Below are 12,246 nucleotides of genomic sequence, written 5' to 3'. Positions count from 1 at the left end.
GAGGGAACGCGTCCGATAATCGTTCTCAAGGGGAATAAGACTATCATCGCTTGTTGTAATTTACGCGTAAATGTTTCATTACCGTAATATAAGAATAAGTTAAACGAATATAAAAGCGAGCCGTTAATCCCTGCGGCCGGCTGACACGGCACATTAGCGTCGTTGAAGAAAGTTAAAAAATTCCTGAATAATATCTTTTTAACGTTTCAGCAAGTAAACTTCGCGTACAAAGGTTAAATTATTTGATCGGCAAAAGGAAAAAGATGATCGCGCTTTTCGCGCGGGACGTCACGCACCAACGTTCGTTCTTTCGGATGGCCGCATTCGTCCTGCTGAAAGACCGAAGGGCTATATCTTTTTACGTTTTTTGCTACAAACGATTAATACGAGAAGCTGGAACGTCAAAGATTTCGGTGAAACAGCTTGAACCTTTCGACGTGTTTGTTCGAGCGACACGTTATTCGCGATTCGTTAAAAAATTCAGTATCAACGATTTTGGTCAACGACGCTACTCTCTTTGCTCGATCGAAACGCTGCTGTCGAGTTTGGTTCCGTGCGTACCATGTACAGCTCGGTGGTAGTAGACTAATGTTAATGGAAACGTCGATGAAATTGGCGAAGCATTTCCGGATCAAGAAATGCCGGACCAAGAATTCCGGATCAAGCTGGTTTCCGGATTAAGAAGCGATCGGTTGGCAAACGATCGTCTCGTTTTTCGCTGTTCGCGGAGAGGTCGAGCGATGGGAAGAGGAGGAGGGAGGGAATTTCGGAGGGAAATCCCGCCGCACAGCGCGGATGAAAGACGAAAAGGAAATTTAATTCCGGTTTCGCGGTCTGAGGTGTACACCCGCAAGGGGCTTCGTGTTGGGGGTCTCTGGTTCTCCCTTCGAGTCTTACGGTTACTTACAGACTTACGGTCTTATGCTTGGCATAGCCCACCGCGTGCAGGAAGAAGCCAGACATTCTGCAGCCCGTTCCGCGGGCTAATCGCTCTAACGAGATCATATTATATTATTCCGACTTTGCTAATCTTTATTAATCTCATTTCCCTGGAAGTCGCGTTTACTTCTCCACCGTATTGTTTCCCGAAACAACGACGACGAACGCGAATGCGATCTCGTCCCACCTGGCAGACGCGACGGTGCACCGATCGAGAAAAGTCGACGGCGCTTTTCGTTTTCTTTCGCTGGTACCGAGCGGTCGACGCACCCCACGACGATCATCGAAAGTTGGAATTTGGCGTAACGCGAGTGCACGGCGCTGGAATGCGCGTGTACGCGAGCGACGGCATGTACGCGCGTTGCGCGGACCGAAGCGGAGCAGAGCAGAGCGCATGCATCGAGCGTAGAATTACGAACCGCGACGCATCCCGAACGCATCCTCTGTGACCAATTATCTCGCTAACGAAGCTCGCGCTATCTACGCACCACTCTGCTCGCCGAACAACGCTCCGTCCGACGACTAATTAATTATAACAATGTCGTTAATTTTACGCGGCCGACTCGAAACGTTACTGACCGAATCGTCCGGCTACGCCGCGCCGCACGCTGTCAGTCTCTTCGTTCTACTCTATCCACTTCCTTCGCTTTAATACCGCCTTTATCCGTCTCCTACGTCCTTCTCTTCTCTCCTCTCTTCTCTCCACTTCTTCGGTTTTCTTCCTGTTTCTATCTAATCTCGATTCGTTTCGAACAGCCGTTAGCGAGGCCCTCGCTTTCCGCAACGTAGGAACGCCATTTTTGCGCGGTTCGAATCGAGCGGTTAGTCGCGCGAACGATCGATGATAGACCGGCGATCTTAAAGACCGTTCGCGAGGATACTTTCTACCAGGCATCGTACGAAGGAACGTCGTCCGAAGCCGGTACACGGAATGAAATGGCAGCAAACGAGTCGGAGCAATGAAAATTCAATGACGCGAGCAATTTGAGCTCTCAAGGGCCGCGGCGAGCTACAATCTGAAAGTATAAACAGTGGTTGTTTCATCCTCTGTCATCCTCTTTTTCTTCCTCCGCGTCTCTATCTCCTCCCCTGCCCTCTTTGTTGGCCTCCCTTTCCGAGAGCTGCTCAGTTTCACCCTTTCGTCGAACCCGTTTCTCTCACACGCGCTACCACGGTGCGCATGTGCGATGTCTCTCAGTGGTTGACTCGCGTACCGTAATCGCGTAATTTGCGTGTAACGATGCAATTTGTAGTTACGGCGACCCCACAGTCTCTTTCGCAACGTCGTCGACGACAACGATTACGGCTACGACAAAGACGAGAGTAGCAGCGGTATCGGCATCGGCGATTCGCACGATCGCGATCGCGCGTCCCAACGTCGAAAACCACCTTCTTTCGTTCGACTCGTGCGAAATCCTCAGATTCCGTGAAACACCGCGGCAAATCGTCGTTGTCGTCGTTCTCCTCCTCGATCAGCGTATGGAAAATCCTGTTTCTCGATAAAGCTGTGGCAAACACGTCCAACGTTTATCCACCAAACGAATAATCTAATCGTTGTTTTTTTCGTAGCAGCCGTTGTCCGTTTTTTTTTTTTTTTTTTTTTTGTTTCAATAGCCATCTCCTTCCGATAAGAATGTGACGATGCGCTCATCGAAATACCGTGTTTGTTACGTTTGGACGAAGACCAGAGGGATAGAGGCCGGCCGATTCGACCGTTCGATAAATCGACAAATTTTTCGGTACTTGCGCTCTGGCGGAACGAACCTGGCGAGTTACTCGGTTAGGTTTTACTTTTTTGTTTTTGCTTTTCAAAGGGAAATCGGCGGGATCGAGCCGTAGAAAGAATTTTGCCGGATCGGTCGAGCAAAACGCCTTGACCCAGTGACACGAGAGCGTTAACCGCGATCTTGCCCCTTAAAGTATCGCAGCGTCTCGTCGTCGAGCCAGGAACTTTTTAAAGCTAGGCGAAATCGCGGAACCGGTTCTACGAGTAGGCGCGAATGCCTCGCTAATTAATTTGCTCGTTAATACGCGTTGCCTCGATCGCAGCAACCTCCTTTCCTCCGGCGAAGAAAAATTCAAGTAGCCGCTATCGCGCGACGTCCATTTTCGTTGCTTTTCGTTGGCCGTAACGAGCAACGCGTACGGAAAAATCGCTGCCGAAGAAGATGTCGATCCCGGAGAATGGTTTCGAGCGTGCGCGTAACGGATCACGGTGAAAGTCGATTTACCTCGGAGCAAAGGAAGAACGTTCGTCTTCTTGTAATAGTCGCGAGACAGATTTTATGGCGGGAGTAGATGGAAGATTCAAGGTAGATAAGCGATTAAGCGCGAGGTCGCGATCGCCGATGAGAATACTCTCCGCAACGGCAAGGGTAGCCTCTTTATCGCGCGGTCGGCCGTTTTCACACAGAGAACGCTTTGTTGTCACGATATGAATTGCCTCTTGATTGCTTCCAAGTACTCGCGGTGCGTCTATCCGCTGGTTCGTTCGCCCGACCGGCCGTTTCGTCGCGTCGCGTCGCGTCGATTTCCTCCGTTCGCGCAATTCGCTCAAATTCTCCGATTCCTATCGCGCGCGTGTATCGAGAATCGAAAGCTACGCTTCGATAGCTCGGTACGCGATAGAAAGCGCGAAAGAGGATGGAAACTCGATGGAAAGGTAAAAGATGATTTGCCGAGAAATTGCGATGACTTTGCGCGGAAGGGCCGATGACACGGGCAAGCGCGGTTCGATTTAACGAGCGGCAGCGGGCAGAGGTGCGGCCGCGTGACAGATGGACAGGGCCGTAGTCGCGCTAAACGTAGTCGCGTACGCTAAACAGGTTAAAAGGGTGATTCGATCAACGGGTTCGACGTTGCTTCTACGGACAGAGATCGGCCGATATCGCGTAATTTTCGGTGTCCCTGTCGGTGTTACCGTCGTCGGCGTTGTCTTGCATTTCACGTTCCGGTTGCGCGTGATCGGCCGCGTAGATCGAACGCGAACGCGCTCTAGTCGCGAGTACAACGAGAGGAAACGAACGAAGGAAAAAGAAAAGAGAGATTTTAATTTGTAACTTTGCCTCTTTTTAGGATGCAAAAGCTTCTTCAAGAGAAGCGTCAGGAGAAACCTAACTTACTCGTGTCGAGGAAATAGGAACTGTCCCATCGACCAACACCATAGGAATCAGTGCCAGTTTTGTCGATTGAAAAAGTGCCTGAAGATGGGCATGCGCCGGGAAGGTACGTACCGAATGATTTCGATCGCATCTCGGTCCGATCGAGTCGCTCGCTCCCTTTGGAAGCGATCGAGGGAATTCCGTCGAAGCGAAGCGACGCGCGCGTTAAAATAGAGCAACGGCTGCGAATCGCGCGCACCGCTGCGCATCACCGTCCGTCCGTAAGATCAAAGTTCAACGAGGCGGAAACGTTTCTATTTATTTGCTAGGGATTCTCGAGGCATCGAACGAGCGGCAGCGGGTGCGAGCGCTCGAGCATCCTTGGAACTCTCGTCGTTTTAACGCGGGACAAGTGCGCGTATTTATATCCGGACGCGTTCTCGATTCGGTCGCGCTCGAGTTCCTCACCTTCTGCTTTCGGGCAGCGCGTCGATACCGATCTCTTCGCCCTCCCCTCTCTCCCCCCCTTTCTCTCGAGTGCACGCCGGGACCGGACGGTTTCGTCGACGCGACTCCACGTTTTCCACCTCTTCTCTCGTTTCTTTTCTCTCTCGTTCTTCCGCGCCTTCCGTCCGATCCAACGAATTAAAGAGAAACGCGTAGATCGGGATCGCACGATTCGCCCGATCGCAGCCGCGATCACGAAAACCCCGGAAAGATTCCCACGCCTTTCCCTTTCCGAGATTCTTCGTTTTTTTCTTCTCTCCAACTTGTTCGTTTACGTGGCGATAACATCTGACCTTGCTGGAGCACGCACGAGCTGGTCACCGACGCGGACGGACAGACGGACAGACGGACGGACGGACCAGGTGTACTTATTTCCGTCCCAAGTTCTGCCGTCTTCCTCTTTCTCCCCGCGGCAATTCCACCGCCCCTCGCGACCCCGACGTCATCGCGACCCGGCTCACAGAGTCGTCGCGTCGCAGGCCATCGAATCTATCGGCGAATAATTCGGACAAACGATTATCCCACGTTTCCTACGTTCCTCGCGGTACTTTTGCGTTCGCGCGATCCCGGCTCCTCTAGCCGGTGGTAGATACCATCTGACCTTGTTCGAGACGTACGTGAGCGAAACGGTCGTCGACACGAACGGAGTCAGGCAGCACGGTCCGAAGAAACACGCCGATCCTAGGACACGTACATGTAGCTGTATATCGCGCCCTGAAGCGGGCCGCGACTAGACCGAATACGCCTGTCAAACGAATCCGCGATGCAAGACCTCGCCGCGTTCCGACCGTCGATCTCGAATCGATCGCAATTTTATAGCCTTCGGGTCTGTTCGTTGAAAGCTTGGAACCCAGGATCGCTGTAACGCGGCGAGTAAGTGGCCGAGAGTGTTGGTCGCGTTTTTCCCACGAGACGGCGACCCGAGTTTTCTGCCCTGTCGCGGTAACGTCCGCTCATTATCCAGGATGATGCCTCGGCTTTTGATAATAATTCGAGACGACGTTCGCTAGTTCGCTCGCAGAGCACGCAACCGTCTACATCTACCCACTCCACCGACGTTTCTTTTACCTCGTGATTCCTCGCGAGCAAAGGGAAAAAACTACGCGAGGGAGAACGCAGAGGTTAAACGAGCGAGGAGGAGCGGTGGCCGAGAGGAAACGGGGCAATCGTGGCGAACGGTATGGGACGGGGGAACAGAGTAGAACGGCTAAGGCGAGTATCCAAAGGATATAAATGAACGAAGGCGTCGTCGTCGTCGTCGTTGTCGTCGTCGTCGTCACCGTGACGCGATCGTCGTGGTCATCACGCGAAAAAGGAACCTCGTCCGAACGTTGACGATAGATCGGTCAAACATCAACGGCGATAGCAACGACGTTGCAGCGACGTCGTATCGAAAATCGAACAACATCGTCGGCGAGAGCGACGTGGACGAAGACCAGGGCGAGAAGAAAACGCGGCAGAAGAAAGAACCGAAAGACGAAAGGAAGAAGAAGAAGGAGACGAGGCAGAAGAAGAAGAAGAAGAAGAAGAAGAAGGAGAAGAAGAAGAAGAAGAAGAGGAGAGGAAGAAGAAGAAGAAGAAGCACAGAGAAGAAGCGTCGAAGGCAAAAAGTACGCGCGCGGCAGAGGCTGTTTCGAGCAGCGAAGCGACCCAGCGAGCCTTTGGCGCGATGCGGCGAGGAGAGGCTAGGAGAGGCTCGGAGAGGCTCGGAGAGGAGAGAGGAGGCGGCGCGAGGCAAGACGCGGTGAAACGGGGCAAGGTAGGGGGCTAGAAGAGGTTGCGGCCGAGGGGGCTGGCGGGCAGAAGGGGCTTCGCCGGGGCAAGAGGGGGCGAGTCGGTGGTCCGAGGTCAGCGGGGTGCATGACCTTACCTCGGGGGCCCCTTCCTTCCGTGGGGCCCCCGAGGCAGACAGGATGCGCTCAAGATTACCCCGCAGATACTGTCCGCGATGATTACAGAAATCTAGGAAGCCGCTCAATTTAATTAACCCTTAATTGCGACTGGCCGAGAAGAAGGTACGTTTAGTGGAACTGTGTCCGTCCGTTCTTTCGTCCTCGGTCTCGCGGTAGCTTGGAAAACGAATCCTGGCCTCGCGCGTACTTAACTTACTCGATATCGTCGTACCGCGGAAAATTCTCCAGCGAAACTCGAAAATCGGAAAACGTAATCGCCTCGGCTCGTTTACCACTAGGATTAGTTCGTAAAACGCGACGACCCGTGGGAATACGAAACGACTCCTTTCGAGCGTTTTGCGCCGTTTAAACGTACGACAAGAGCGCGAATCGCGAATCGCCTCTTAACGTTGCCCTTGCCGCGCGTTTCCAAGATCCTCCGCCGGAACGATCTCTTCGCTCGATAATTTTCGCCGGGCAAATATTTATCCGTCGCCGGACGGATCGCGAGGATTCGCGTAGAACCTCTATACAGGCAGACTCGGATAGAAAGCTCGGTCCCGGAAACGTCCGACGCGAGACTACAGGATCGTCGATCGAGCGATCGATTAAACGACGCGGTAATTGCGCGCAGGGATCGCGGGTGAATCGGTGTTGTTAGGAAATTCTCGATAGAGGCCGATATATCTGGCGAACGACTCGCGTCTAGCGGCAGATACTGAGTCGGGTATAGGTATAGAGACGCCGGTGTGCCAAGGTGGATTTCACTTATCTCTCAGCGTCGAAGCATGCCGCGCGCGGTATGCCGATGCAACGACGATGCCCATTATAGCCGCATTAACTGAAATTAGACATTGTTTCCCTTGCCGGGTTGGAACGATGCAACAATGGGAGGACGACGAAGGCGGATGGTCGGGCTGCTCGAACGAACGTTCGGGGCAAACCAAAATGGATGAGAAGGAGGAAAGGACGAGAATGCGAAAAGGTCGGAGAGTGAGCGAGACGGAGCGAGATGGAAAAAATTACGCGAAGCCGACATACGGGGAGGAGAGAGCGTGTGCAAAGTCTACTCTTTTATCTCGTGCCGTTTCTTTTTCGTCTTGCGCTTCGACTCTCCTTCTCTCTCTCTCTCTCTCTCTCTCTCTTGCTCTCTCTCTCTTCCTCTCCCTCTCTGCTTTCCTCCCTGTCCCTTTCCTCCATGTACACCACCTTTCTCCCCAGTGTGCGCCGAGAGGAGAGATTGCCGATATTACGGCAGGGTCAGGATCGTGACTTTAATCAATTAGCGAGGTTTCTCGGACCCGGGAAATGATTAGTAATCCGACTGACGGTCGATTCTTGATCCTTCGCACACGACGCAGAGGGAGATTCTTCTTCGACCGCCCTCCGCGCGATATCTTCGGTGCTCGAGTTCGCGTACGAACCTCGGACCGCGATAACGTCGGATATAAAGCCTCGTCGTCCCTAGGGAGTCCGAACGAAAGATCGTCGGTTCGCCGGCCATCGAGCCGTGTTTGATAAATGCCAGCGTTCGCGAGATTTTTCCTCGACGAATCAACCGCGCCGATATCTCGCACGGGAATAGCGAACCGCGATAACGGATGCGAGCTCGCCTATAAACCATAGCTGTATCTACGGTTAACTGCTACTCGCCGCTTACCTCGCTCGATCGGACTCTTCCCGAAAGCTCCACTATACTTCGTACCTATCGCGTTCCATTTCCAAAGAACGTTTCGACGCGGCGTCAGTTCCGCCAACGGATCGATCCGCCAGATTCCGCGAAGCTACGCGATTCTGGTTGGCGCGAACGACTTTGACGGGATTCCAAACCGGTGACGGTTCCTCCGATCGACGACCATCGCCTCGTTTCCCACGCGAAATTCCCCTTTTACGCTCTTCGTTTGCGCGTCCGTTCGAATCGTTAGCGACGCGACGGTGGTAGGCTGCGAGGTTTGCGAACGTACGGCAGCGATGCGCGAATTACGCGATTACGCGATCCGAAACCGAGGAAAAACGTTACGAAGCCGTTACCTAGAGACGAAGCGAACCGTTCGCTCGGTCGTATTTGCCTACCTGCATAATCTCTTTGCGAGCATTAAAATACAAAGAAGGCGCATTACCATGATAAAACTATCGTTGGGTCAAGAGTACCTGACACCATTCGTGGGGGATTGCGATCGGAACTCGAGCTCGTTATGCATATTCAGAACGGTGCAAGGTCCACGCCGTTGCGCCTATTACCCTTTGTTCCTTCTGCCTGCTCTACCGTTGGCGAAATTTTCCTTTCGTCTCGCGTCTCGCGCGGCTCCCCTATTTTATTTATCGTCGCGCGACCTAACCAGTTTGCAGTGGCAGTTACGACGCGTTTGTCAAATTTCCACGAGCAACGTCTATCGTCTGTTTCGTATCGTCGAGCGTCTGCTTCTCGCGGAGAAAAACGCGCCCGCGATCCGCTTCGAGCGAGGAGAAACGACCTTCGAGACCGGCAGAGCTCTCGCGCGATCAGAATGTGAAAGTTCACTCGGAAAAGGCGGTCAGCGCTACGTTAGTCAGCTTCGCGCACACCCACCGACACGCTCGGCTCTCTGCTCTCTACGTTCTATCTCTTTCGCCCTGCATGTATAAGTATATACATGTATTCCGTACCTTTGACAGCCAGAACGGAGACATCGACGCGTCTCTATTCGCGTTTCCTACTCCACTTTGCGTCTCGCTCGCTCGCTTCTTCTTCCCACCTCCTCCTTTTTCTACCATCTAACCAGGACCGCTGCGGCGCCATGCATTTTCGTACGCTTCCCTCGCTTTTCTTTCATAGGCGAGCGCGAAGAAACGCGTAACGTACAACGTAAAGTTAACTCTACGAACGACGAGACCGTGGCTAAAAACGAACGAGCGGAACGTCGATGACAGATTTTCGACCAGTCGAGATATGTTTTGCAACGCGTCGTTTTATTCGAACGAACGTGCGTAAGTGACGATCGATCGCGAGTCGCGAGTCGCTAGCAAGAGGGATCCGGGGAAAGAAACGAAACGATCGAAGAAAACTTAGGAAGGGGGATCGGTACGGGCAATTGTGGCCGGAAAAAGGAGCACGATGCAAATATCAACAGCCGTCAACTCGTAAAACTCACCTGCCTTATGCCGCGAACCAGTCCTCGATAGACGCGCGCGGACACTCGCCTAGCCCAGACGTTCGCAACGTCTACGAGGAATTTCAGCCGAATCGCAGGTTAATCGTAATCTTCCAGTTGCGAAATCGTTTCTCCGGCGAAGAAGCTTGTCCGACGACGACGAGCGGACAACGAAAGGCTGCTCTTCGTTAAAAGCAACGAAGTAGCACGACGCGCGTTCGTTCCGGATAAAAGTCGCAGGTATCAAGGATTTCCGAGGGTCACGAAGGGAACGAACGAAGGAGAATCGGAGTGAATCACGTTCCGAAAGTAGTCGCCACGAGACAAGACGAGAGCCGGTCGTGCGCACGGGGAAAGGGGCCGATTTGAAAGACAGTAGGTCAAAAGAGCGTTCTGTCGGCCGCGAGCCGGAACGAAAGAAGGACATCGCTCGAAGAAATTCTTACGCCGGGAGACTCCCACGCGATAGACCGCGCGCCTCTTCCACGGGCCGATTCGAGCGTCGGTCTCGGGTCTCGAAACGTAAACAGAGCGGCACGTACCGGAACGTCGCGAGTTTCTCGCGAGAAAAAGATCTTTTTCGGCCCTGATCGATCTCGGTATCGATTTCCTCTCGAGCGAATCGGCGAAACGGACGTTCGCGCCGGAAGGACCGCGTTAGGTGCTCGTTGCTTCGCGAATCGAACACGAGCGAGAAAAGAGGAAAGAATATAACGAATAACGTGGCGCGTACGCGATTCTTCTTCCGCGAACGGGTCCGATCTCCGGACGCTTCCCGTTTCGATCTGCTCCGCGTTCTCATCCCGTTCTCGTTCGCTGCCCTTCCGTTTTCTCTGCCGTTCGCTCGTTGTATGCCATCCTCGCGAACTTAACGTTGCTCGCATAACGTAAGATCGTACCGTCGAATAGCATGCAAGCGGAGGCCTCGCCGCGAGCAGGCACCGTGGGAATGTTAGGCGGGCCCACTGGCCCCGCGTGCTGCCCCCTCTCTTTCCTCTCCTCTCTTCCTTGCTTCTACCTCGACCTTTTCTCCTATCCGTTCTCCTATTTCTTTCCTTCTTTCCTCCTTCTTTCCTTTCCCCTTCTTTCGTTGCTGGATGCGTCTAACCCTTTTGTAACTTTGTTCCATCCTTTCCCTTTCGAATCGTTCGTGGCCAGAATCCGTGTCCGTGTCCGTGTCAGCGTCAACGTCCGCGTCAGCTTCGGAATCTCGACCCTTTTATTCGTACGTTTATCCTTGCCGTTGTCGCCGAATACCTACGCTCTCCCGCAGCCACCGATTTTCTCCGTTTTAGTTCATCCAGTCGTTGGTCCGTTTAGCGAGTTCGACGAAACTTTCGGTAACGAGCGACTTTGCGTTTTACGATCCGGCTTTGCCTCAACGAGGCTGCGCGAAGAGGATCGGAAATCGGGAAATGACGAGATGGAAAACGCGTTGGTCTCGCACGGGTGGCTAACCGTTGATATGGCGCGGCGCGGCGCGGCGTGGCGACGGGAAAGAGAGGCGCTCGCAAGGCCTAGGGTAGTCGCCGACGGAGCAAGGCGGTAACCTTCTTTCCGGCGAAATTATCATAATGGCTCGGAACAGAAGCATGGCCCGAAGCGACCTCCGCTCGCTCGAAAACTGCCTGGACGATGCATGCTCTCTGGCCATCTTCCGCGCGCGCTCGCTCGCGCTCGCTCGCGTACACGCGAAGCGCGAAGAGAGGGAGAGAATCTAAGAGACGACTCTCGAGAGCATCGAATATAAGCGCGTGTGCTTGCTCCAACTCGAACCCACCTCGGTTAGTCGGTTGCCGTTGCCCTGCCGGGCCAACGTCGACTATACACACACTTCTATACCTCTCGCACGGTAATTACGTGACGTATTAATACCAGTTATTCCGCGTCGACTGGTTCTCTGCCCGTCTCGAACCGCAGGTGTATTTCGGATCTCTCTCTTTCCTGCCTACCTTTGCATCCTTTCTCGCTCCCTCTTTCTGTCTGTCTCTCTCTCTCTCTCTCTCTCTCTCTTCGCGTCCTCGTCCCTTTTCCCCTTTTCTTTCTCTCGGTCTGGCTTCGATCCTTTTTCCCTTCCTGTAGCGGCAATTCGTCCTTCCCCGGATGCCCTGTTTGGCAACGCGTTCGTATCCTCCTACGGAGAGTGCGCGGCCATCGTAGCTATTAACGGGATAGTTTGGAACGCGAAAACGTCGGTTCGCTCCGTGAAGGAAAGACGATCGCTCGAACAGAGGAATATCGGTAGGGTTTCGAGCGAGTTGGAGATTCGAGCAGATCGGCGAACGGCGATTCGCGCGGCATCGCGTTGGAGCGAGCGAATACCGTGCAGTGGCGTGCGCGAAGAGGAAAGACAGAGGAAACGAGCACGCGGCGAACAAGCGGAGGATCGAAATTGAACGAGGCGATGCGATGGAACGTTAGGCGAGCGGTGAGCAGCAAGCAGCGAGCGTAACCTCTCCGTATGTTGGCCGGTCTCGGTAACGGGACGACGATACGGAAATCTTAATAGCATCGACTCGCGGCACTTCTCACCGGCCGCCTACTCCTCGCCTTGCCACCTTCGAGCCGGAACTACTGCCCGCGGGGACCAGCACCCGCTTATTAGCCGCGTAAAAATCACTGCACGGGATGTTGCACGTTTCGACCCTTCCGTTTCCTTTTTCTTCCGCCTTCCGC

The 12,246-nt window shown here is 53.6% G+C and overlaps 1 protein-coding gene across 3 annotated transcripts in view; it reads left to right on the top strand.

Annotated features, from left to right (window-relative positions):
• Window positions 1–12,246, top strand: part of LOC100650869 (steroid receptor seven-up, isoforms B/C) — a 52,553-nt gene that overhangs the window by 7,976 nt on the left and 32,331 nt on the right. Inside the window, exons 1-2 of one of the 3 annotated variants that reach the window (XM_048406397.1) lie at window positions 3,568–3,601; window positions 4,015–4,164. The exons of 1 other annotated variant lie outside the window; for it this stretch is intronic. In XM_048406397.1, coding sequence (XP_048262354.1) covers window positions 3,583–3,601; window positions 4,015–4,164 — 169 coding nt within the window. In that variant the 5' untranslated portion in view covers window positions 3,568–3,582. Of the gene's footprint in view, window positions 1–3,567; window positions 3,602–4,014; window positions 4,165–12,246 lie in introns of those variants that run through there. One more of the 3 variants, XM_012319391.3, reaches the window with a different exon arrangement.

This window comes from Bombus terrestris, chromosome 6 (assembly GCF_910591885.1).
Source record: "Bombus terrestris chromosome 6, iyBomTerr1.2, whole genome shotgun sequence".
Lineage (NCBI taxonomy): Eukaryota > Metazoa > Arthropoda > Insecta > Hymenoptera > Apidae > Bombus > Bombus terrestris.
This window is presented reverse-complemented; position numbering and strand designations above follow the sequence as displayed.